Here is a 27650-nt window from a genome sequence, read left to right on the forward strand (position 1 = left end):
CACTATTTGAAAGACAAGATAACTCAGTGCAAAAATTTAGTAGCATAAGGGAAGATAGAAAAAAAATGTGATAAAATGAGACAAAAACAAACTTTCCAATTAATTTATTTAAATTCATTAACGTTGCAAAAATACGATGTACAACAGATCAGGACACAAGTTACTGTATTCCTAACAAGTCAAAGGGAAATAAAATATTACATCTCTAGTAAATCAAGACCAACTCTAGTATTTCTTACAGGGACCACATAAACATCTTGCACACACAGTCATCAGAACTGAGTTTCTCACACTGTAAAATGAAAGCACTAAACGAGGCAACATCATCTCAATAGTAGTAATGATCACAGTACATTAATTTTGCTAACGGCAACATATAACCAATGATAAGAAAATATTTGAATTTTTGAAATATTTATCAAAGTGTGATAGTATCGAACAAACTCTGAATTGTGTTCTATTAGAATGATGCCCCAAGGGCTGTGCAAGTCAGTGGCCATGAACACCATCAATATTTACTAGTTAGGTGTATGTAAATAAACCATTTAAGGGACATAATTTTAGAAAGCGTGTATACAAAAAGTGCAGTGGTATAGCTAGTTAATATTATTTTCCAAGTTCCTCCTTAGCCACACTGAATATGGAAACAAAATTTCAAAATGCAAATGTCTTTTTATATTGTCTTATTAAGACAGAATCAGAAGCAAACAGCTTACTTAATATAATTCTTTATTAATCTGAAAGCATTAAACCTTGATTTTCATCTGGTGTTTGATCAGTTAAGTGCTTTATGTGAACTTTTCATAGCTTTTTAAAATAGTTCTCAAAATATAAAAAATTAAGTAGATCTATTCATATACAGTTACAACAAAGTAACAGTTCTGTTCAAATTTTAGTGTCACTCCTTACTGTTCAACACATCCCCTTATTTCAATTACCATTTAGAACTTTAAAGGAAAGTTACATTAAGGGACTCACCATTGATCTGATTCTAATTCACTCAGAATCTTGGGACAGGAAGAAGGGAGTGAAAAGCTCTGTAGGTTAATTCTTCTGAACTAAGAAAATTAAGTAGATAATCTCCCACTTCCCTAACCTGCCCGACTTTCCTTTGGAAGTGCAAATTCTTGACTCTCTCCCAGTGACTTAAATTACACAATTCCTGTTTTCTATGACAAGATAAATTCTAACAGAATACTTGGTCTAACTTGTAAGTATATTAATTCCTCTACCCATCCCATCCTTCTGAGATTTGTGATCCATTTCTCAAAAATCTAAGTATGACAGGAAAAACATAGGCGTGAATAGAATGGGCTAGGAATCTCTATTTTCAGCCTATCCCCTCTGCCCTTCTGATTGAGCAATGTTAGCAATTTTTCACACATGACACAGGAAAAGGAAAGATGAAGCCATTGTCATATTACATACAACCTTACCTACCAGTCTCATCAGGAAACTGGCCTGTTCCACTTGTTATATCCTAATGCTAATTTATCTATCAACTGAAGAAATCTACAAAGCTATTTCCTGCATTAAACACTTTCAAATTCCCTGAGCACTCACATAAAAACAGCCAAACAGTACTGCTATATAGTCATTTACAAAGTCTCTTATCAAAAACCAGACCCCTTACCTTTTTAAATTCTGGAATTGCGGTTGAAAAAATTCTAGCTGCTAAAATATACTTGTGAATCAGCAAATTTCAGTATTCAGTTACTAAAGAGTGATGTCCATTTTTGGAATACTACATTAATATTTACCAACCATGAAGTATGAAAAAACCTAGTTCTAAAGTTTAATTTGTGCACTATAATTGCCGTCTGTTCAAACTTGCTTCCAAATGAAGAGGCAAAGAGCAGAGGAAAATACAAATTCTCATTATAGGTATTATCAGCCTTTCCCCCCTTCATATACTCTGCGTGTAGCCTACAGGTTTTCCTGCTGGATACAAGAAATGGCACCGACAGCTGCCATGCACACAGGGGCACATTTACTGGCATCTTAGATAACAGCTAACTCTTTACCCCTCTAGTTTTCTTTGTCTTAGTTCCTTGTTTTGTTATCTTCCTTTCCAACTACCTGCTAGTCGCTACGTAAGAGTCATATTTCTTTATTATATGCACCCCCCCCCAGCCCCAAGTTACAGACTATTAAGCTTAAACTGTGGGGTCAGTATAGCAACTTTCCTTAGTGCTACCTAGGAACATGTATAACCAAGCAGAACACAAATAACTTTATTTGAGAAACTGGACTAAAGAGAGGCACACAGAGCCCAATTGAAAGGTGCATCCAATTAAACCAGTTAAGTTGATGGCCCCAGCGGAAAGATAAAATAATAGAAATACATGTACTCTGACCTCAATCCATAGTGGAAAATTAAAATCAAAAGATATGGGGGGAAATGTCACAGAACTACAAATAACAAACTCAATAAATGCTTTCCTTCTAACCTACTAGTTATGATCTTAAGTCTTAAAATTATGAAACATGTATTACGGGGCATGTCCCTAGAGCAGATTCCATTAAGGTGTAGGTTAGAGCAGGCATCTTTTGAATCTAGTGATTCACAGCACATCCCTCTTGTTATATTCCACTGGTAGCATTGTTCCCTCTGAATTTTAATGTTCTAATGGAATATAGACTAATTCTACTTTTAAAAAAATTTAGAAAAACCCACCATTTTTTGCAACAAGTTGTATCTGTGGTTAGGAACAATGCTTGCAAAAGGAAAAGTAAATAAACACAAAGTGTTGAAACTGAAGAACTGGGTACTTGATGTGGAGAAACACCACCCGCCTAGTAAAGCCTAGCTAACTCTGAACAAGATGGAGACTTAGATAAAAGGCTACTTAAAGCGCTCTACAAATACAGCCTCTAATTACAATTAAATTCTTATTCATTCATTCGTTCATTCATTCATAGTCCTCATATGGTGAGGTCAGAAGGAATGCCTAAGTTATTGTTAATTTACTTTTTCAGTTCGAAGTGTTTCTAACATTTGAGCAAGCAATAATGGTTTTGACTTTATTCACTATGACATTAGTTCAGGATTTGCCTATAGCTGGATCCAAGTCAAGTCACGAGGCCGCTGAGGAGCATCTCATCCTCAGCATCTCCCATAACTGGACTTAAGTTAGCATGCCAAGTTTATGACTGAAGAAGACAAAAAGTAAAGAAAGATTCTCTTTTGTATCAGAAACTTTATACTAAAAATGGCCATGGTAAAAGCCACATGTGTCTTCAGTCTAGGGTAGAATAAATCTTAAAAGCTTAGCTCTCATTCACTTTAATTTTGCTCTTCCAGGACACCCTTTTGTAAACTACCTTATAAGACGGGCTGGAATGTGGTGTGACTCTCAAATAGGAGCGTACTAAGTTTACTGAATGTATATGAGTCACACAAGTATATGATACAATATTAGACCAATCAGTTCTCTTCAGATGATTTTGTGGGAAAATTTATCTCTGGGGGCATAAGTACAATTTATTTCAATGCAGAGTCAAGGTACTAATTAAATTAGACAAGGAGTTTATACACTGTATCAAATGTATCACCCAAAATAGTATAATACAATGATGCTCTAAGATCTAGAAAATAACGCACCACATCTGACTAGGTCAAACACCTACCAAGTTCAAGTAACTGATAGGGGAGTATTTTGGTAAAGGGCCCATATTGAGAGCAGTTAAAGCAGCTCCTGTTTTCTACAGAAAAGTAATGACAGTGAATAACTCAACACATTCTCCAGATAGTACACTGCACTCACACAAATTCAGGAGAGTGATACCCTGGACACAGCTTATTTCACATTAGTGAACAAATCAAAGATTTTTATAAAGATTTGACTTTTGGCCAGAAGATAAAATGTCCCACATATACATATATTCTTATATATCTCAATTCTTAGCCTCTTAAATTTTCTAGTTCTAAAACTGGCTTTTTGTCTTTAAGTTTAAAAAAGAAAAAGCGTGCAATGCACTTTTATTTGTGCTTCTGAGTTAAGGAAAAACATGTGGTAAGTGATAAAAAAGCTTAGGATGACACTAACCTACTTAGGTTATGTACACAACCTTTGGGTATTCATGACAACCAGGTGAACTGTCCCTCACCTTATGAGACACTTTATTTTTTAAGTTAGCCAGGAAATGTAGTTAACCATTTACAAAACACAAAAACTCCAACATGCACTTTACAAAATCATAGTCTTATTTACCTGTACATTCTTCTACAAGACAGGTATACATAAAAAATATTGCTCAGAACATAAAAATATATATTATCTCTTTCCTTTACCAATTAGGCATATAAATATTTTACTGAAGATGCATCGTTCAATAAACAAATGCAAAAACTGCTTTATATAAAGTGTGGTTCTCTGCTTTTAGCAATACAAAATATAAAATGATTACAATATAATTAGCTAGTAAAGAGCTAAATTCAAGAGATTTGCAAACCAATACAGCAGTGAACAGTCCCTTATACAAAAGTCCACTGAGAAAAAGTCAAGTCAATTTTTTAACAGGTTACATAAAAATCATGGCCAGTAAATGCATTATAAATGCAAAAAAGGGCATTGCTTCATCAGAACATTCTTCAGTCTTGTTTGGACTAGATGCCAAACTTACTGTTCACTTTTTGGTTCATCTTGTTTTCCATTAAGCTCTTGATCAACTCTGTTTAATGAAAAACAATATAGATAATAAAACACTAGCAACTGAATAATTTTCTTCTTAAAAGTAATGATTACTTTTAGCATAGAATATTATTCTGTTAAAAACAAAGCTTTGCCAAGAAGCAGACATAGTAAAAAGGTTACCAAACACTCCCAAACAAGGAAAGATCATTTTTAAAGTCAAGACGACACTGACAGGAAATGTAACTATTGTTTCTTTAAAAACTGTAAAATACATACAAGTGCACATAAACTTTATTTAAAGTTTAAATTACAACAGGCATACTGAAATGGTGAATTGTAGCACAGCTGGGGCATGGATCTAACTGATAAGAGAGTGGCAAGAAAAACAATTCTCAAAAATGATTTTGTTAAGTGATATATTAAAATGCCCCTTACAGTCATGTGCCAGGTAACGATGTCAACGATGGACTTCATATACCATGATGGTCCCACAAGATTATAATGGAGCTAAAATTCCTATCACCTAGTGACACTGTAATGCCACAGCACAGACAGTATGTCATGTCCCAGGCCTTCACACTCACTCACGACTCACTCGCACTGATTCACCCAAAGCAGCTTCCATCCTCCAAGCTTCAGTCATGGTAAGTGTCCTATAAGGTGTATAATTTTTTATCTTTTACAACATATTTTTATTGTAACTCTTCTATGTTTAGATAAACATTTATTATTGTTACCATTGCCTATAGTATGTACAGTATCCGTACAGCTATATGCTGTACAGGTTTACAGCCTAGGAGTAACAGGCTATACCATAGAACCTAGGTGTGTAGTAGGCTATACCATCCAGGTTTGTGTAAGTGCACTCTTAAGATGTTTGCACAATGATGAAATAGCCTAACCACACATTTCTCAGCACTTATCCCATCATTAAGTGACGTATGACTGCCCTTCAACGCTCAGTTTTGTATCCTCCTTCCCACGAGTACTCACCATAGAGGTGTCACCTTAAGTAAGCTCCCCCCACATGTAGCCTGTTAACTTTTGGTTTTAAAAAACATACTTCTTTATTTTTAAAACTTGAATGTTATCATTTTGAAGCTAACAAAGATTTATTATTTTTTTAAGGCTAAACTTTGTATAAAAACTAAGAAGTGCCTGAAAGATATATGTAATGATTCTAATTAAGGTTAAACAAAATAAAAAAAAAAGAAAAACAAGATAAAATATCAGTAATAGTGGTATGTTTCAAATAATACATTTAAATAAAAAGTACAGTTCTACTTTTTTTTGATACCTAAATTAAGTTAATACTAAAAACTTTGTAAAAAGGCAGAGTATAGCAGATTTCATTAATGGAAGCAATTCATTCTGAAATCCATGAAGCAGCTGGCTTCAAAATATTCTACAATTACAGATTATATTTTTAATTTCAGCCACCTGTCTGGCAAATGCACACCAAAGCCTAGAAAGGAATGAGAAATTAGCAAGATCTAAAAATCACTGTCTGTATCTCTGTTAAAATGTTTGTTAAACTGTAAAGTGTCATATTGAAAGGTAAAGCTATTAGTCTCTCACCTGGTCAACTGAATTCTTGCTTATCAACAGAGACAAAATATGTACAAAGTTAAGAATGTTCCAATTCCAGTTACTTACAACTGGTTCCTTAAGAATGGTCAAAATGATAACTACACATAAATCTCTTACCCTACCTCTTAAGAAAGACTGTATGTAAACTGTATTGCTAATTTAATTGTCAATATTTTAAAAGTCCATTAACAAGTTAGATCCAAACCCTACACTTTAAAAAATTACTATGTAAAATGTAACTGTTTTATACCCTTGCCTTTCATCTTCTATGCCTAGGTGTTAATAGATAATAGTGTTATGCTCAAAGCAGAATTATTCAAAATTAAATTTAAGATGGAGAGTGTTTAACTATTAAATGGTACATTGAACTTTTAGGAATTTTGTCACATGTAGAATTTGACTGGTTAGCAGGCCATTTAAGCGTATAGGAAATCAATGTTGGTTAGCCAAAGAATGTGTGCATTTTAAATATAATCATCAACCCCAGGGAAATAAAATAATTTCTTTAAAAAGTGCACAAATAGCTCAAAAGCACAAGTTACAGATTTAAAAAATACGGTAAAAAGATGAAGTCTTGAAAGTAATTGATTTTTCAAATAGTATTCTTAGTAATTTCTCTGTATTAGTAATTTACCATCAGTATTTATACCAAAAAGGAGGGGGGATGGCTGTGGCCTTTAATTCCTAATTGACATTAAATGTGGTGTTAAAACAGAGTGAATCCAAGCCATGTTCAGCTTTAGGTACTTTGGATTCACTCTACACTTGGATTCTGGGGTATGTTTATATTTATAAATGCCATTATCTTTGTCTACAAGCTAACCAACCAGTAAGGAAGAGTTAGTCTGTGCAATGCAAATGGACTAGTCTAAATGCAACCCAGTCAAGGTGTGCATATACCTTTTTTGTTTCTTTTTTAACTTTTCTTCTTCATACCTTGGTAGGGAAGAGTTATTTCAGTAAATATACATGTTATCAAGATAATAATACTCAAAAAGGCACTAAAAATGAAATTATTTAAGTTTGCAGGCAAAACCAAAAGTATTTCATAGAGTAACACAAAAAATTAAAACTGACTTAAAAAATCTGGCTTTGATACATTAAACAGACTAAAATCTCAGAATAACCACCCCCCTAAAAAAAAAACCCCAAATGAAAAAACCTTTTTTACATTATAGCACCGTGATACTCAAGTATTTATGTTAAAAGGCTCTATCAAGCCCTTTTAAAATTTAGATAGAAGGGAATTTAGTAAACAGAATAAATTCCAGTCACTTGAAAGTTTTAAGGCTATGCTGATCTAAATAATATTTTATTTCTCTAGTAATATTATTTAATGTCACGATGAGCTTTTAACCAAATTACTCAAATTACTCAAATTAGGAGAGCAAGTATGTTCAAGTTTGGAGATTGTTCTTTAGTACTGACCAATCAGGAAATCATCTCTTAGACTGTAACCACTCTTTACAAATATAAATGAATCACAACCAGAAAAAGTTCTTCCTATTTCTTCAACTGACTGAAGAAAATGGTGACTTATGGGGAAGGTGCTAGAAAATGGCTTTTTCTCCTTTTCCTTTGTTATAAAAACAAGAAGTTACAAATTATAATATATGGAGTGAGAAAAACGAGTATTAAAAATATTTACCTCTTGCAATCAAAATATAAAGATCCAATACAATTAAAGAAATGAAACAAAACATACTGTTTTATGCATTCTGGTATGCCAACATATTCCATGGGGACAAGTTCCGCTAGTTCTGCCAAATTAAAGACGTATCTAATTTTTTGGCTGAATTTTGAGCTATGGAAGAAAATAAAAATAATTACCTCAATATTTCTGACCAACAGAACTGACAAGAAATTCATACAAGGGGTCTGTGTTTCTGCTTTTTCATAAAGTCAGTGGCATTCAGAAAATTACCTAATAAATGGTCTTGTAACAGCCAGAAGTGTTCTGATAAACCAAGAGGGATGTACGATGATTAGAGATTTTAGGTTTTTCCGTAACCTAGAGTTGAAAAAGAAAGAAAAATTTAAAAAGTTCTACAAATCCTAATGCTAAAAGTTAAGACATCAATGAGTATATGGAAATTTATACAAAAAATTACTTGAAAATCCCTCACCCAAGAGTTCTCATTTAGATGTGATTTTCCTTCAAAGACAAAAAAACCCCCACACTCTTGAATTCTGATGTTCCCTCCTACTGTTATGAAATGAACTTTACTTCATTTGGCTAAATTTATGTATAGCCTTTTGTTAAAATGTCTCCTAGCATACATTCACTTGTCTTCAGGACTCTGTTAACTGTTTTCATTTCTCAGGACTGGGAGGAAACTGGTACTAATTTCTTCAACACCATGAAAGTTGGGAGTGGAAATCACCATAGTAACAGGCAGCATAAATTAGATCTTCTGCATTCTTACAAAGTCTAAGATTTTTATTAAAAATTAAAGGCATTATTTTAGACAACTTAAAACGACCAAATAACTTTTATCAAGATATTTCACACTTACACTGATAGTTAAGGAGTTTTTTTTTAAATCACAAGAACTAGCCCATGTCATGGTTAGGTATGAAGAGAAACCTATTAAGGGTCTGAATGGGTTAAACTAGTTCGAATTAACTGCTGTACAATCAAACCAACGAGGGGATGAAAATTCCTTCCATTAGCATGGATGACTAACATCCAGGAGAACGCATTTCTGGAGCTCATTCCAAAGAAGGATTACAGCTAAATAAGTACCTCAACATAAAATATGTAACACTATAAATTTGACAAAACTCAGAGTGAAATAAAACAGAAAATGTACTAAGTTCTCCATCCTTTCCCAAAATTTAAATTATAGGAAAATATTCAATGTGTATAAATAAGGAAAAATAAAGTTCTATTATCAAAACTAGTTTCCTTCATAACATTCTAAGATACTGTCTTGAGAAAACAGAAACTTTCTATGAATAAATGTAATTCAGAAAGTGTATACATGGTACCTTTTAAGTGGCAACAGAAAATAATGTACAATAATAAGGCCGTTATGAAAATTATTCAAACTAGCTTTCAACGTGTATTTATAGTACCTTCTATCGATCTGCTGATAGCATTTCCTGAGCCATCCCAGACTGGGCATTTTTCTTCGAGTTGTTGCACCATTTAAATAAACTATCATGTAGTTTTCTGCTACTAACAGCTCCAAAGTGCCAATAACATACCTAAAAAAAACCAAATTAAAGCCTTAAATATAATTTTGCAGAACCAAACTAGGTTATCCAAATTATACAGTTCCCTTCCCTCCCCTTCAATGAAAAATTTAACACTTCATTAGTTGGCATAATGATTATTTTAAAAGAATCACTTACTTATAAAATTAATTATATTGAGGTAACATGGTTATCTTTTACAAATACATATTGAAATGTTTATACATGAAATAACATGATATCTGGGATTTGCTTCAAAATTATATAGTGGGAGAAGTATAAATTGTAGATAATTAATGATTGGTAACTGTGTAAGTGGGTGACTGGTACACAAAGATTCAATATACTGCTCTCCACCTTTGTACGTCTGAAATTTTCCAAAACAAACTTTTAAAAAATCGCACTAACTTGAGAAATAGAGTGACTTTGTGGAAATACAGTAGAACTGAGCCAGCTTAGTTACATTTGGTTTTTTGGAGATGAATGTAATTTAGCCGTATAGTTATGAGAATTAAAAAGTCATTTCTTTATACTCAATGTGTAATCTGTTCTCAAATGTAAAATAAAGAAGTTAAAACAGATAATCTGAAATAACCCTTCCAGTTTTAAAATAACATTTTTTTCTGCTGAGTTGGGAAATAGATAATTTCATAATATCAAGGAATAAGTACTTAAAAAGAACCAGAAATGGTATACTTATGATTTTTACCCAGCTAACCTTCACTTCCTTAAATTGGGCATCTAATTAACTCAGAATTCTGTCTAAACATTTCTGTGGAGATATACATACTTAAAGAGATTGTCCATCAGGTATCTATAGTTAGGTTGACCACTTTCAGGCATAAAACAGACAGCAAACACAACAATGGCATTTAATCCATCCCCATAATATCCTGAAAAGAAACCAAAGATAAATCACCAGTATGATTTTACTCTGAAGATTTTTCACAGGACATCTGTATGGTTGTTAAGAGTACTCGGTTTACTTTCCACAAACTTCTGGATCAAAAAGTATTTTTTTTGAAAGATCTTTAAATTCCCTCTTGTCAGAAAGACAACACTAAAATTTGAAGAGAAAAGGGTAGGCATAAAACCAGAAACCCACTTAACCAGCATGATCAGAAAGCCAGACTTATTTTAATAAGTAGACAAATACAGTGATATAACCCAAGCAGACACAACACAACAATACCTGCAATAGAACATTCTTATGCAACTTTTTAAAAAAGAGGGTGCTTTTTAAAAAAGAGTTTTACATTCAACATTGCTCCGCATTTTGTAGATTTTAGGGTATTAATACCTAAGAAAAGATTGTACCTCTGACATAATTCTAAGAAAAGCAGTGATAAAAATGAGTATTTTTGAATTGTAATCTAGATATTAAGAGTACCCAGTAACAATATTTTTGTTTTAACTTTCATTTGTATTGTCCACAAACATGCACTAAAAAGGTCTGAACATTCCAAGTACATTAGAATCTTCTTGATCCCTTAGTCACAAAACATATTTTGATAAATTCAACAGGATACAATGGCACTAATTATTTTCCTGTAAGAAAACTAAAGTATTATTTCTGAAAAATATTGTGTTTAAACCATGAGGTAGGTCTCAAAACCTGCTTCCTATGAACTAGCTGAATTAATGCATCTGTGGACTTCCTGACCCAGATTATCCTTTATTGTTCATCTGAATAAGATTAAATTAGGCAGAATAATGTAACTGCAGACATTCAAGTGATTTGCTTTCAGATGAATGAAGACTATAGAAATAAGCAGGGGGGTAAATCTGGCAGAGAGTAAGTTAAATGGAAATAATTTTAGGTGAAAAAAACCAATCAGCTTAACCCAGGTGGACCCCTGCCTGCAATAGGAGGATTTCAGGTAACATGACAAGCTCTACAGAGCACGTTGCATTCTAGCTACCACTAATTTTCTGGTACTATGTACACAAAGTCGAGGTAAATAAGCTTCTATATATAGCACATTCAGACTGACAGAAGTTATAATTGCACTTCATAGCTTTTCCTGACTTGTAAATTTCTTAAGGGACAAAGCCTTATATTTTTGTATATCCCATAAATACGCAAAGTACATGCTCCATAAAAATGTGGAATGAACTGGTTCTCTACTTTGTGGTAAACATGAAATATTTGTTCAGGGTTTTAAGGTAAATTAAGAGCCACGGTTTAAAAAGCCGGGTTTTACTGATACCCACAAGACTGTTCAAGAATGTTCATGGCAGTTTTAACGGTAATAGCTCAAACTGCAAACAACTCACATGTCCACCAAAAGAAGAATGGGTAAGCAGACTGTGGTTTACCCACGCAATGGAAAACCACTACGCTGGAAAAAGGACTGGACTGTGGACGCATACAACTACATGGATGGACCTTAAACACGTTATGCTGAGCAGAAGTAAACCAAAGGGTATACACCGTATGACTCCAGTGACATGAAATTCGAAAACAGGCAAAACTAATCGTGGGGTATACATCAGAACAGTGGTTACTGGAGAGGCAGTCCCAGGGAGGGAGTGTCAGAGAGTTTTCTGGGGCAGTGACAACACTCTACATGTCTAGGGATGTAGGCTATGCGGGTATACATGGGCATTTGTCAACACTCACTGAACTGTACACGTAAGATTAGAACATTTATAAGTGAAATAAAATAGGTCAGACAGAATAAAGACCAACATGGTTTCACTTATATGTGGAATCTAAAAACGTCGAACCCACAGAAACAGAAACAGATAAAATGGTGGTTACTACAGGCTGAGGGAAAAGGAGAGATGTGTCAGAGCACAAACCTGCAGTCAGAAGATGAGTACGTTTTGGGGAATCTAATATACAGCATGGTGACAACAGTTGATGATGCTGTATTATGTATTTGAAAGTTGCTAAGAAAGTAGGTTCTTCTTAATTTTTTTAGTCCTCACTCCTCACATATTAACATGAGAGAGAACCACTGACCCCTCGGTTTCATCTTGTACACGCCCAGACCAGGGACCAAACCCGCAACCTAGGCATGTGCTCTGGCCAGGAATCACACTTGCAACTACTTGGCCCACAGGACGACGCTTCAACCAACTGAGCCATATTAGCCAGGGCAAGAGAGTAGATTTTGAATGTTCTTATCACAAAACAGAAATGGTGATCATGGGATCTGATGCAGGTGAGGTAAGGCTATGGTGGCAATCACTCTACAGTATACAAGTGTATCACATCAACATGCTGTACACATCTTTAAACTTATAACACAATGTTACATGTCAATTTTATCTCAGTGAAGCTGGAAAAAAATTTGCAAATGCTACAAAAATGGATTAAAACATTTCACTGCATATAAATTAGAAATGGCTAGAAAAGGGGAGAAAGTCTCAGTTTTGGAGGGCAGTGTCAAGGGATAGGGTGGGAGGGAGTTTTCACTGTACATTCTTAGACCTTTTGAACTTACTATGTGCATGTATTAACAATTTTAAATGTTGACTTTTATCCTTTTCAAACCTGTTATGTTTCTAAAATGGCATGGTAGGTGTTTATTATGATTTCAAAATTATGTAATTTCTCAAGGGAGAGTTTCTTCAAGCATTTAGGTTTCTGATATTGTGTTAAAAAAAATCTTAACAATCTCTGGTAATTCTTACCTCCATGACTGATGACCTTTTTATAGGGTTCAATTGCCTTCATATCAACCCTGTGGTCCTGTTCTCCAATTCTGAACATTCGCCAGCGTCTTCCATCTTCTTTTTCCTCTGCTGCGGTGTATTCGGTAATTGAGCCTTTTCTAATAACTTCAGTAGTTTTGGGTTTTGGAAGATCATCTATCAAAATAAAAAGTTTTGAATCCCAAATGGTTATTTATACCACAAAAATAAAATCACATGTTAACCACTTGGCTATCTAGTTAGAATGTTTGGAGAATTTTCCATTATACTTCCTGTGGAATTTAAAATATTTTTTCCATATTAGAAGGGAAGGCTCGCTCTTGATATGAAGTCATCTTATGTTTAGAAATCATGGTTTTTTAATGTTTTTTTGTATTGCCTAATTCAGAAAGCACCTAATCACAGTACAAGTATATCCACAAGTTCACAAAAGATAATTCATACAGCCATCAAAATTTTAGCACTTTGGCCCTACAAGGCCTTTCCCATTCTGTTTATAACAACACTGTCCTTGACAGTTGTCAACACTGTAGGTTACTTAATTATCTAGGGACAATCGTTTTTTGTTGTTGTTGAACACATAAATTATTCCCCAAACATTATGACACCAGTAGAAAGTGGTTAACTAGTCAATAATTAGGTCTCATTTGATCAATTTTTAAGCATAAATTTATTGATAAAATTCTGAAGTATACATGCAAAAGTATATTTTAAATTGACATTAGCCAAAGCATAGGCACCGATGATTAAGTGTAATTTATATTTCAAGATTGCATTTTAGCTGATTTTTAATGATGTAATGATTTTCAAAATTTTATTATCATAGTCCTTACCAAAAGATGGGGGGAAGGGGGAACCTACTGCATGTTAGTTGTTTGTTTCCGAGATAAAGCTGTTAACGGAAAATATCCTTCCAGGAAATGACTACAGCAGCATTAAAGAAAGAAGAGACAAAACACATAGGCAGAAAACTTTCAGTATCTTTATAAAATATTGCTTATTACTGGCCTGCTTATTGAACCAAGTGTAAGACAGGGAAGAAAAAAAGGAACAAAAAATACAGCATATCAAGGATCTTACTCTTCACTGCAGATAACATACTTAGTACTAAACAGTGCTTTGAAGTAAAAATCACTTTAAAGATGGATTATATATAAAAATTATTAACAATACAAAGATACTGTAAACAATCATCTAATTAAAGAAAGCACGCGAAGCAAAACACATGCAAATTCCGTTGGATTCCCAGTAACAAATGATGAGATACAGAAAGTTGGGGGCTAGAGTACACACTGATTCAAGCTGGTTGTTTACAGAGTGTAGCACTGTCAGGCAAACCCATTTAAAAAATCACCCAAAAAAACTCCCTTTAGAACTCCCCCTCTGCAAATCCTTAACCACTGTTAGCACATCTCCTGAAGTGTATGTCTCTTCAAAGCTTTTTTTTTTTGCTGATAAATTGAACATAAGAATATGCCATAATTATCAAGCAATATTTTGGGAGCAACCATGAAAAACTACAACTTTACAGCATTGGTCAATCACCAAAAATAAATCAACAAATAAATAAATAAAGCCACCGGTGTAGACTACTATAAATAGTTTGAAAGCCATGAGAATATTCAGTGTTATCAGAATTTCACAATTTAGTAAAAAATGTATTAACTTTATAAAGAATAATACCGTATTTCAACAAAATCCCTTAATCATTAGTTATAATTGGTTTCATGATCAAGTCTTAAGTTTTTAAAATTATCCTACTACGAGAATGCCGTTACAAAAACATGTATATGTATGAAGACAAACATTCATTAATAAAGGTCAGATAAAGACAACCAAACATTTACCTTCCCACTCAAACTCATTACTGTTCTCCGACGGTGTGTCTAAGCCATCTAAGTCGATCTCCCCACTTTCATCCAAATCATCGGACAGCACAGAGCCATCACTGGGGTCCAGGGTCAGGCTAATGTCTGGAGCCATCAGTTTCTTTTTTACTTTATTTCCATTAACTTCCAGTGAGCCTGGAATGGGTAAACCAAGTAAAAAATGTAGTAGAAAAAATGCATAAATGCCCACCTTATCCTTAGGAAAAATAACATTAATTAAACACAATCCCAAAGCACTAATTTGCAACTTTGGGTTCTGATCACTATTGCTGTTACGCCACGGCAAGATAATGTATCCCAGCAAGGATGTGTCTTTTTAAATAGAGGAAGATCTCACAGTCACCTCTGACCACTAAAAATCATCTCTCATCCCTACAGTGTAGAAAATTCCAAAATCTTCCAAAGTATTCCAAAATTTTTTTCCCTTAACATTCAACCTATCCTTTGGTTCCATATGATGGCACAACAGGTGAGTGTTATTTTTTTTTCCTTGAGATAAAAATGTGTTAAAAAAATAGCACGAAGTCTATCATTTTACTGAAACAAAAAGTGTCAAGTACTTACCAGGCTGGCTCTCTGGTCCAGTTACAGCTAATATATCTGCTTCAATACTATCATCTTCTGGTAAAGGTCTAGAAGGCACAGACATACTTTTTAATCAAGAAATTACATAAAAATTTTTTTGAAGTTCTAAGCTCTATTAAAAATAGCTAGTAGAAACAATTATGTGGAAGACTGAATAAAGCAGTGTTTCTTAAACTAGTATTTTACAAACCACTTTTCCTTATGTAACTGCCCTTAAATACAACTATAAAACAAATACAAAAATTATAAACCTACAGAAATTAGATGCATGAATTTAATGTGATATATGATACAATGTATGATGAAGCTAAACTGTTACAATGGGAATATGGTAATGATACCTACAGTTCTTTTGAGTAGTAGCATTTCCATATTACTATTACCATCAAGTACTGTGTAATGACTCAGTACTCTCACTAGTCCTTTGCACCTGCAGAAACCTTACTGTGCACTGGATGGTTCTCTGACCATGATGATGTGGAAACATCATTTAAATATGAGGTCTGCTAACTATCATGCTGTATGTCTTAAACTCAGAGTCATGTATGTCAATTATTTTTCAATAAAATTTGAAAAAAAATCTGCCTTTGCTCTTTTTCTATCAACCCAACTGGTGCCAATATAATTGTGAATAAAAATGCCCATCTGTCAAGGTAGGTGGCCAGATGATCTAGGAAATCCTTGCTTATTTATGTAAGAAGTTTTTTCTTAACAGCAGAAAAGTAAGCCCAATATTCATTTAATAGGTGACATCACAATATAGAAATTTTGAAGTTTTGTTCTAAATCTTTTTTCATTTAAAAGCACTGCTCACATTGGAAAATCTTCATCTTGCCATTCTTCCTTAAGTTCCACACCTTCCATCCTCAGCTTGGACTCAATGTCAACTGCCAACTCCTGATAATCCAGAGAGCCAACGTCCTGTGAAAAGAGAACAAAAATTAGGTAACAACTTATTTTTCATTTTACTTTTTATCAGCCGAGAAGGTACAATAATCTTATACTTTAGATCATACCTCTAGCTTTAGCTCTATGGTCTGGTCATGAAATCAACTTATTTGGTCACAACTACCATTTAAAAAACAGTAGAACAAAAAATGGAATATATACGTGTGTGCATGTGATTTAAAATGGGGGAGGGGCAAGGAATAAAAGTAAATAACTATGTTCTGTACTCTAGATCCATACATTTTCTGTGGATAGAGGCTGTTTCTAGAAACTGATCACTAGGAAATAGCATTTATGGTCCCATGATTCAGCAGAGCCAAGTGGTGTGCTGTCATTTGTATTTCCCTTTCTACAGTTTCAACAACCACAATTCCTGAGCCACTGTGGACAGTAACTGACAGTCCAGTAAATGAATTATGCTACATTTTGATTTGCTTCATATCACACCAAGCTTTTCTCATACATAGTTCAGCATAAGTTTTCACAAACTGAACTTAGTGAATACTTTTGTTCAGGCAACTACACGTTTTAACTTAAACCATAAATTTTAGTTTTCGTTTTCCAAGGAAGAATGTGGGTTCCAAGATCCTCATTTTATATAGTGAGGAACTTGGAGACTGTTTTGGTTGATGGAATAAGAAACAGAGATTTAAATACAGAATAAAAAATAGAGATTTAAATATATTATTTAAGAAGCCATGAAGATCAACTGGTTACCAGTGCAAGAAAAATTGTGACTTTAGGGGGCAAGAGGTATAAATTAGTATTCAGTTCACTTACATTCGAATAAGTCAATAGATGTCTAAAGTTATTTATTTAAAAAAGCAGTAAAACATGTAGTATTTCTTAAGTGAGAAAGCAACACAAGCTATCACTAGAAGTATTAAAAACAAAGTTAAAAGTAGTTTACACCAGTAGAAGAAAGAGCGTGGGATGGGGAGAATGATTCTTTTCATAGTAAATCTTTCCAAACTATTTGATTTAACACCATGTATAAATAACCTTAAAAATACTTATCATATAAAACAAACGGTGCGAGCCATGCACATTCACTTAAACAACAGTTTCTAAAACAAAGACACAGTTGCTTTATCTGCTATGTCATCATAATACACAAAAGATGCACAAAGTTGTGCAGAAAAAGCATCATGTTCTAGAGCAATAAATTATGGTGCATTGGGGATTTTCCAGTGTTAGATTTTACATGATGAACTATATGCATATCTCTGCCAAGAGTGGGAGGCTCTCTTCCCAGTCTGAATTTCTACTTATGCTCAAGGGAAGGCTTCAGACATTCTCAAAAGCTTTAAATTTGGGGGACTCAACTGTTAATATGAAAAATGGTAAATGCTGTCTTTGTGTCATCAACAAATTTGCTTCAAAAAGTTTATATATAGGAGAAAGGCATTTTTAATTCTCTGGTAAAATAGTGAGCCATGCAATTTTGAAAAATTAACTGAAAACACACTTAAAATACAATAATTTTGATGTGTTTTGCAGCTTCTGTTTCTAATATGTAGCCCACAATTTAAAGTAATCAGCATACATCTTCAATGATCACTTCATAGGTTGTTACTCCTCCTCTCTGTAGAAAGGAAAATAACCAAAAAGGGATACCTATGTTAACACGCAGCCTTTTCTACTTAGAATACAGTACTAGTAAACAAACAAACCCAAAATTATGGCCAAAAAGCCCAAACAATCAAACTTATTACTCTAATTATGCTCATATGAGATAGAAACATTCTATTATTAAAGGCTGAAAACTGACAGTCTCTTCCAAAATTTTAATTTACTACACTTTTCAACGTCTTCTTTTTTAATATTTATTGAATTTACTTGATACTGTAAAGTGAACTAATGTATTTCCCTAAACTCAATAATCAGAAAGCTTTCTATTATTTTGTCTCTTTTTACTGGGTGTTGGGAAAATATCAGGATGTTCTGGGTATCTTTCTTAAATATCCCACATACTCAGAAAAATATTTAATATTTCAAAAATAAAAGTGGTGACTCAAAGTTGCTACTACTATATTCCCAACACCCAGCACAGTGCCTGGCAAAGAACAGGCCTGCAAATATTAGTTAAATGAGTAAACGTTTAATTGTAAGGTATGACACTGGATAGGAAACCTATGTTTTGCTCAACCTCTCAGGCTTATTTTTCAATTTTTTAAAAATTAAATTTATAGGAGTGACACTGGTTTAACAAGATCATATATGTTTCAAGTATACATTTCTATGACACATAATCTGTATATTGCATTGTGTGCCCACCAGCCAAAGTCAAATCATTTTTATCACCACATATTTGGTCCCTTTTACCCTTACCTACCCCCCTCCCTCTGGTAACCACCATACTGTTTTCTGTGTTCATGAGTTTCAGTTTTATATCCTACATGCATGAAGATATATGATTTTTAGCTTTTTCTCACTGACTTATTTTGTTCAGAATAATATTCTCAAGGTCCATCCATGTTGTCGCAAATGGCAGTATTTCATCTTTTCTTTTGCTGGGCAGTGTTCCATAGCACATATGTACAACATCATTTTTATCCAATCCTCTATCGAAGGACAATTTGTCTCCATGTCTTGGCCACTGTGAATGCTGCTGCAATGAACAAAGGGTGTATATAATTTTGTGAAGAAATGTTTTTTTTAGTTTTTGCGGTAGATACCCAGAAGGATTACTGTGTCACATGGTAACTCTATTCTTATAGGAACCGCCATACTGTTTTTCATAGTGGCTGCACCAGTTTGCATTTCTACCAGTAGTGAATGAGGGTTCCCTTTTCCCCACAACCCCTCCAACAATTGTTACTGTCTTGTTGATAACAGCCATTCTAACAGTTGTGAGGTGGTATCTCATTGGAGTTTTGATTTGCATTTCCTTAACAGTAGTGAAGTTGAGCATCTTTTCATATCTGTTGGCCATTTGTATGTCTTCATGGGAGAAATGTCTATTCAGGTCCTCTGCCCATTTTTTCACTGGATTATTTGTTTGTTTGATATTGAGTTGTATGAGTTCTTTATATATTTTGGATATTAATCCCTTGTCGGAGCTGTTGTTTGCAAATATCATCTCCCACTCAGTTGTTGCCTTTGTTTTCTTACCAGTTTCTTTCGCTGTGCAGCAGCTTTTTAGTTTGCTATAGTCCCATTAATTTATTTTTGCCTTTAATCCCCTTGCTTTTGGAGTCAAATTCATAAAATGTTCTCCATGACCAAGATCCCTAAATTTAGTACCTTTGTTTTGTTCTATGTAATTTACTTTTTCAGATCTTATGTTTAGGTGTTTGACCCATTTTGAACTAATTTTGATCATGGGGACAAACTGTAATCTAGATTCTTCTGCATGTGGCTTTCCAATTTTCCCAGCAACATTTATTGAAGAGGCCTTCTCTTCTCCACTGTGGGCTTTGGCTCCTCTATCAAAAATTATTTGCCCATACACATGTGGTTTTATTTCTGTGCTCTCAATTCTGTTTTATTGTTTGGTGTGTCTGTTTTTTCTGCCAATACCATACTGTTCTGATTATTGTAACTCTGTAGTATAATTTGAAATTAAGTAGTGTGATACTTTTGGTTTCGTTCTCTTTTTCTTAGGATTGCTTTGGCTACTGTGGGTCTTTTGTGATTCCATGCAAATCTGATGATTTTTTTGTTCTATTTCTTTAAAAAATGACATTGGGATTTTGATGGAGATTGCATTAAATCTGTATATTGCTTTGGGTAATACAGTCACTTTAACTATGTTGATTCTTCCAATCCATGAACACAGAATATCTTTCCATTTCAGTATGTCTTTTTCAATCTCTTTTAATAATGCTTATAGTTTAAAATATATAGATCCTTCACATCTTTTGTTAAGTTTATTCCTAGGTATTTTAATGCTTTTGCCTGCAGTTGCAAAAGAAATTTTTTTTTTCATTTCTTTTTCTGAAATTTCACTGTTAGCATACAGCAATGCTGTGGATTTTTGTACATTGATTTTGTATCCTGCAACTTTACTGTATCTATTTGCTGTTTCTAATAGTTTTTTTTGGTGGAGTTGTTAGGATTTTCTATATACAGAATCATGTCATTCTGCAAAAAGTGACACTATGACATCTTCATTCACATTTTGGATGCCTTTTTCTCTCTCTTGCCTGATTGCTCTGTCTAGAACTTCCAGAACTATGTTGAATAAGAGTGGTGAGAGTGGGCATCCTTTCTTTTTCCTGACTTTTGAGGAAAAGATTTCACTTTTTCACCCTCGAGTATGATACTGGCTGAAGGTTTGTCATATATGGCCTTTATTATGTTGAGGTACTTTCCTTCTATACCTATTTTATTGAGTGTTTTAATCATAAATGATGTTGTATCTTTTTTTTTAAGATTTTATTTATTTTTTAGAGAGAGGGGAAGGGAAGGAGAAAGGGAGAGAAACATCAATGTGTGGTTGCCTCTCACTTGCCCCCCACTGGGGACCTGGCCTGCAACCCAGGCATGCACCCTGACTGGGAATCAAGCTGGCAACCCTTTGGTTTGCAGGTCTGTGCTCAGTCCACTGAGTTATACCTGACAGGGCGATGTTGTACCTTATCAAATGCCTTTTCTGCATCTATTGATAAGATCATATAATTTTTATACTTTATTTTGTTAACGTGGTATAGTACATAGATTGATTTGTGTATGTTTAACCATCTTTTTGCCCCTGGATCAAACCCTACTTGATTGTAATGTTTTATTTTTTTTAAAGATTTCATTTATTTTTTAAAGAGGGGAAGGGAGGAAGGAAGAGAGGGTGAGGAACACCAATGTGTGGTTGCCTCTCATGCAACCCCACCAGGGACCTGGCCTACAACCCAGGCATGTGCCCTGACTAGGAATTGAACCGATGACCCTTTGATTCACAGGCTGGCACACAACCACTGAGCCACACCAGCCAGGGCTGATGTATTATTATTTTTTTAATATGTTAATGTATTCGATATGCTAGATTTTGTTTAGGATTTCTGCATCCATATTCATCAGAGATATCAGTCTGTAGTTTTCTTTTCTTGTGTTATGCTTGCTAGGTTTTAGTATCAGGATTATGGTGGCCTCATAAAACGTGTAAGGAAGTATTGCCTCTTCTTCAATTTTTTGGAAGAGTTTGAGAAGAACAGGTATAAAATCTAATTTGAATGTTTGGAACAATTCACTAATGAAGCCATCTGGTCCTGGACTTTTATATTTGGGGAGGTTTTTGATGGTTGTTTCAATTTATTCACTGTTGATCAGTCTATTAAGATTTTCTAATTCTTCATGATTCAGTTTAGGAAGGCTATATATTTCCAAGAACTTACACATTTCTTCTAGATTATGGGATTTGGTGGTATTTAGTCTTTCATAGTATTCTAGTAGAATCTTTTGTGTATCTGTGATGTCTTATTAAAATACATATATATAGGCTTCCTGTTATGTTTTACTCCTCAAAAGGTATAAAGAAAATATTTGCGGCCATCCACATACATGCAACATCAATATCTGTTGGTAAAATTATTTGTTGTTTTAAGAGAAAATATACAGAATTTATATAAGACAAACCATGCATTTTAAATGATTTTCCTCTTAAACAAGTATATCATTAGAAAAAAGCCCCTCTACATACAGAGAGCCTGAGTATGTCAGCTTTCAGCCCATTCATTCAATGTTTACTTTAATACCATATTGAAATCATGTGATGTTAACACATCACGGCGTATAAACATGGATATATAGTTTGTGTTAGGACTTCCGGCCAAGATGGAGGCATAGATAGATACACCTGCTTCCTGGTACAACCAAAAGGACAACAAATTAGAAAAGAAAAAATAGACAGAACTGCCAGAAAATCGAACTGTACAGAAACCCGACAACCAAGGAGTTAAAGAAGAAACAATCATCCAGACTGGTAGGAGGGGGAGAAATGGGCAGACAGTACTTATGCCAAGGTGGAAGCTAGAGGACTAGGGCAGGCAAAGCGGCAGCTGGCTGAAGGGGTGGTCCCACATTTGCGTTTGGATAAACCGGGAGGAACAACTGGGGAGTAAGACAGACCACACAATCCAGGGTTCCAGCCCGGGGAAATAAAGCCTCAAAACCTCTGGCTGTAAATACCTGTGGGGGTTGTGGCAGCAGGAGAAACTCCCAGCCTCACAGTAGAGTTCCTTGGAGAGACCCACAGGGTCCTAGAATGTATATAAACCCACCCACCTGGGGATCAGCACCAGAAGGGCCCAATTTGCTTGTGGGTAGCTAGGGAAGTGACTGAAAGCCAGCCAAGAGCCGAGCAGGCAGCATTGTTCCCTCTCTAATCCCCCACCCCCATATATAGCATCACAGCACAGCCAAGTGGGTTGCCCTGCCCTGGTGACCACCTAAGGCTCCACTGTTTACTATGTAACAGGCTCTCAGAGACAGAAAACAAAAATGGCCTAAATGAAACAATAGATCAAAGCTCCAAAAACAGAACTAAATGATAAAGGGACAGCCAGCCTATCAGATACAGAGCTCAAAACATCCTGTAATCGGGATGCTCACAGAAATAGTTGAGTATGGTCACAAAATAGAGGAAGAAGTGAAAGCTATGCAAAGTGAAATAAAGGAAAATGTATAGGGAGCCAACAGCGATGGGAAGGAAACTGGAACTCAAATCAATGGCCTGGACCAGAAGGAAGAAATAAACATTGAACTAGAACAGAATGAAGAAACAAGAATTCAAAAAATGAGGAGAGGCTTAGGAACCTCCAGGACATCTTTAAACATTCCAACATACGAATCATAGGGGTGTCAGAAGGGGAAGAGGAAGAGCAAGAAATTGAGAAGTTATTTGAAAAAATAATGGAGGAGAACTTCCCCAACCTGGCAAAGGAAATAGACTTCCAGGAAGTCTAGGAAGCTCACAGAGTCCCAAAGAACATGGACCCAAGGAAGCACACCCAAGGCACATCATAACTAAATTACTCAAGATGAAAGATAAGGAGAGAATCTTAAAAGCAGCAAGAGAAAAGGAGACAGTTACCTACAAAGGAGTTCCCATGAGACTATCAGCTGATTTCTCAAAACAAACCTTGTAGTCTAAGAAGGGGCTGGAAAGTGGTCAGAGTCATGAAAGGCAAGGACCTACATCCAAAATTACTCTATACAGCAAAGCTATCATTTAGAATGGAGGGGCAGATAAAGTGCTTCCCAGATAAGATCAAGTTAAGGGAGTTCATCATCACCAAGCCCTTATTATGTGAAATGTTAAAGGGACTCATCTAAGAAAAAGATGATCAAAAATATGAACAGTAAAATGATAGCAAAGTCACAACGATCAACAACTGAACCTAAAAAATAAAAACAAAAACAAACTGAGCAAACAACTAGAACAGGAACAGAATCACAGAAATGGAGATCACACAGAGGGTTATCAGTGGGGAGGCCAAGGAGGGAGAATGGGGGAAAAGGCACAAGGGAAAAAAAGCATAAATCGTAGGTACAAAATAGACAGGGGGAGGTTAAGGATAGTATGGGAAATGGAGAAGCCAAAGAACTTGCATGTACGACCCATGGACATGAACTAAGGTGGGTGAATGCTGGTGGGAGGGGTGGTGCAGGGTGGAAGGGAAAAAAAGGGGAGAAAAAAAAATGGGACAACTGTAATAGCGTAATCAATAAAATATATTAAACAAAAATCGTACCAGCTAGTTACACAAAACCTAGAAGTTAAGATAGATCCACCATTTCATCACAAACTTTAGAAGAAAAAGTACACTAGGTAGATAAAAACAGTTGAAACAATGAACAGTACTGTTCTTGGAAGCACTTTATCATCAGCCGCTCTAAGAACAGGAAACAAACAAGAAATAAGCAATATAAGCACAAGTGCTTTGAAGGAAACCAGGATATTGCTGACTTACAAGTTAACTGTGGATGTTTCCCGTTTTTTGTTCATAGACTTTGTAAATCAGAATGAGGAAATAACACTTTAAGATAGTCTTTGTTAAAACAACCTGATTTCTCAACAGACTTGTGGTGGCTGTGGCACATCAGTACTTATGCCAGTTATGAGTGGAAGTCACAGAGATAAATGCAAAATAGTCGTTCACCTTAGTGAAGTTAAAAATCAAGGAGATAATGGATTTCCTCCTGACATAGCTTCACAACAAAGAAAGGGATTTCCTCATGCAGCTTAGCAATATAAAGCAAAAATTAAATATTAACCATTATGTAGCTTAACATTGCTGCCAGCATAGGTACTAGTAACCACATCTATGCTGAAAACAATTACAGTTGGCAGAAGGAAATGCCCAGGCAAGCTTTTCACTTCCCCATTTAAATGAAAGAGATTCATTCTAAATATTTGCTTTCTCCTAGGAGGTTGGCAACACTGTCAGCACTACAGAAAAATAATTTAGGCCATCTTATGTCTTTATAAGCACCCCTGGAAAAATGCTATATGCTTTCTGGTCATTGCTTCCTTGAAAGCAAGGACACAATGTCACCTCACACCTGTTAGAGTGTCTATTAGCAAAAAGACAAGAAATAACAAGTATTGGAGAGGATGTAGAGAAAAAAGAACCCTTGCACACCATTGGTACGAATGCAAACTGGGGCAGCCACCATGGAAAACAGTATAAAAGTTCCTTAAAATTTTTTTAAAAAGGAAGATCTTCCCATTTGCAACAACGTGGATGGATCATGAGGGCATTATGCTAAGTGAAATAACTCAGAGAAAGATAAATACTGTATGACCTCATGTACATGTGGAATCTAAAAAGCAACACAAAAATCCCCCCAAAACAAAGAATCAAAACTGAGCTCACAGATACAGAGAACAGACTGGTGGTTGCTAAAGGTGAGGAAGGGGGTGGAGATGGGGTAGTGGACACAATGAGTGAAGGGGGTGAAAAGGTACAAACTTCGATTATAAAGTAAGTCCTGGGGATGTAATATACAACATGGTGAGTATAATTAATAATACTGTATTACATATTTGTAAGTTGCTAAGAGAAATCTTAAAAGTTCTTATCACAAGAAAAAAGTTGTTAACTATGTGTGGTGATAAATATTAACGATTTAATTGTGGTCGTCATTTCACACTGTATGCAAATATCAAATCATGTTGTACACCTGAAACTAATGCTTTAAAGTCAATTATATGCCCATTAAAACAAAGAATGAAACAGGATACTCTATCAGAAATGTTAACACAAAATTCAAGAAAGATTACAATGGTTCTGACTTTTCTCAAAATTGTGAAGATAAAGCAAAGAGTAATTTACCCCACCTATAAAAGGCACATTTATTAAATTGCCAGTAAGCCAACCACAATGGACATGCTGAGACCTTTAAAATGATTAAAGTCTAATAACTAATCTCTAACACTTTGTTGTAGTTACAATTATTATAACTTTGGAATATTACTATCATCATATTATACTACTATTCTGCTTTATAGGATGTGAGCTTGACAAGACATTTTTCAATCCACTGCCAGCCAAGGTTAATTTATCAGATTTGGCTAAATATACTACTTCCTTTCTTGGATGCCTTCCTTCCTCACTGCTCCTTCTACCAGCATTACTCCAGATGGAATGAACAGAATTGCATTCCCAAAGAGTGCTTTTCACACTTACTAACCACATGCACGTCCATCATTTCATATGTTGCAACCAACAATTTTGTCTGGTATAAACACGGGTGTTATTATCCTCATTTTACCTTATATACAAGGCAAATGAAACTACATCCTGATTCCCAGACCTAGACTATTTCCAATACAGCACAGTGTCTCTAGTTCACTGGCAACTTTATATAGACTAAGCTCGTAATGCCAGATTTGGTCACACTTAACTTCAAAACTCCTGTAATGCCTGGTGACTTATGATGATCAAGTTCAAGTACCATGTTTACAGAAGTGAACCTGTAATACTCCCTGTCTAAACCCCAACAACATTAGGCTGTAATAGAGAAGATTATGAAGACTAAGAATTAGAGCTTAGAGAAAATGTAAAATGACAAGAAATAAGAAGGCGTGTAAGGTCATCAAGAAAATAGTATGCAGGTAACTACACTGGGTAATTTCAGTTATAATTTTGAGGGATCTTATCACTTACAAATTGCAGAATTACAGAGTATCAGAGAAAGGATATGTTTAATTAAGAAAATTAAGAAATTAAGCATTAGGAGAAATAGAGATCCTAATAAAGAAAGCTGAGAACGAAAAAGCCAACACCAACATGCAATCACACACGACTACCTAGATGAACACAACAAAAGCTGGCCTCTCAAAGAGCTCCTGGGACAGACAAGGGAAGTTTCAAAGTAACGTAATAGAACCAAATAAGTTTTTATTTAACATGAGCTGATTTGGTAGATCTCCAGTGGCATCAGATGCAACCAGGAAACCGAAACCATTTTTACTAGGTATTTAGGCACAAGAGAGTGTCTGAACCCACGCAGGAACCCGGCTTTTCACGTAGGAAGGCCTATTGAAGCCCTGATTATAAATGCCGTTCTCGTGTTCATTCTCCGAGGGTAGGAGGCACTTTAGAAGTCTAACTGTCTTTGTTCTGCACTGGGACAGACGCTGGGCATAAACAGGGGACCGATGTGTCCCAGTCACCGCATCCAGACCGGGGTGTGCGCAGGGGAGCGCAGAATCGGGCAGGTTCCATAGGGAGCACAACCACCACAAACGGAAAAGCAGGTGGTGGGGGCAAGGATGGCAAAGGCAAACGGGAGCAGGGCCAAGGGCGGGGGCCTACGCTGGGCGGAGATCCGGGAAGCGCCTCCCGGGTAAGTTCTAGGGCGCCCCCTACAAAGGATAACGCTCCGGGCTTCCTCCCTCTGGCCCTTCCCGGGCACGCGCCCCTCAGAAGACCATCTCCAGGCTTGTTCTCAGCCGGGACCCGCCGTGCCCAGCCTTCCCGGGCCTCACTCACCCCGGAGGAAGCCTTGGCCCCCTCGTCTTCTTCGCCCCTCCAGGCCGACGACGTGGAGCTGACGGCCAGGTCGCAGAAGGTAGCGCCGAGCGGAGCCCGCTCCCCTCGGACGGCAGTGGAGACCCAGGCCCGAGTATCCCGGTCAAGGCTGCAGCTGTAGCAGCAGCGGCGCGGCTGACCCGGATGTGGAGAGCTGCCCCAGCGGA

The 27650-nt window shown here is 35.6% G+C and overlaps 1 protein-coding gene across 4 annotated transcripts; it reads right to left on the reverse strand.

The window, feature by feature from the left end:
- Positions 1-89: 89 nt before the first annotated feature.
- On the reverse strand, positions 90-27650 carry BNIP2 (BCL2 interacting protein 2). 4 transcript variants are annotated; one of them, XM_024567667.3, is made up of 11 exons: positions 27445-27650; positions 16377-16483; positions 15542-15609; positions 14936-15112; positions 13068-13244; positions 10216-10318; positions 9306-9437; positions 8152-8238; positions 7933-8031; positions 7128-7163; positions 90-4674 (listed from the first exon to the last, which is right to left on the reverse strand). In XM_024567667.3, the coding sequence occupies exons 2-11, from the start codon at positions 16424-16426 to the stop codon at positions 4623-4625; spliced, it is 981 nt and encodes a 326-aa protein (XP_024423435.1). In that variant the 5' UTR covers positions 16427-16483; positions 27445-27650; the 3' UTR covers positions 90-4622. The 4 variants fall into 4 exon arrangements, with proteins under 4 accessions (XP_024423435.1, XP_045057490.1, XP_024423436.1 ...); XM_045201555.2 differs by lacking the exon at positions 7128-7163 and having other exon boundaries at positions 7876-8031; XM_024567668.3 differs by lacking the exon at positions 7128-7163 and having other exon boundaries at positions 27445-27649.

The sequence above is a fragment of the Desmodus rotundus genome, chromosome 7, assembly GCF_022682495.2.
Source record: "Desmodus rotundus isolate HL8 chromosome 7, HLdesRot8A.1, whole genome shotgun sequence".
Taxonomy (NCBI): Eukaryota; Metazoa; Chordata; class Mammalia; order Chiroptera; family Phyllostomidae; genus Desmodus; species Desmodus rotundus.

Excerpts from the sequence above, each read along its gene's own strand:
- BNIP2 (XM_045201555.2), bottom strand. The coding sequence starts at position 16,426 with ATGGAAGGTGTGGAACTTAAGGAAGAATGGCAAGATGAAGATTTTCCA. Across the intron at positions 10,319-13,067 it reads AAAGGTCATCAGTCATGGAG|GATATTATGGGGATGGATTA; the intron begins GTAAGAATTACC and ends GTTTCTTTTCAG. Across the intron at positions 8,032-8,151 it reads GTTACAAGACCATTTATTAG|CTCAAAATTCAGCCAAAAAA; the intron begins GTAATTTTCTGA and ends TTTCTTCCATAG.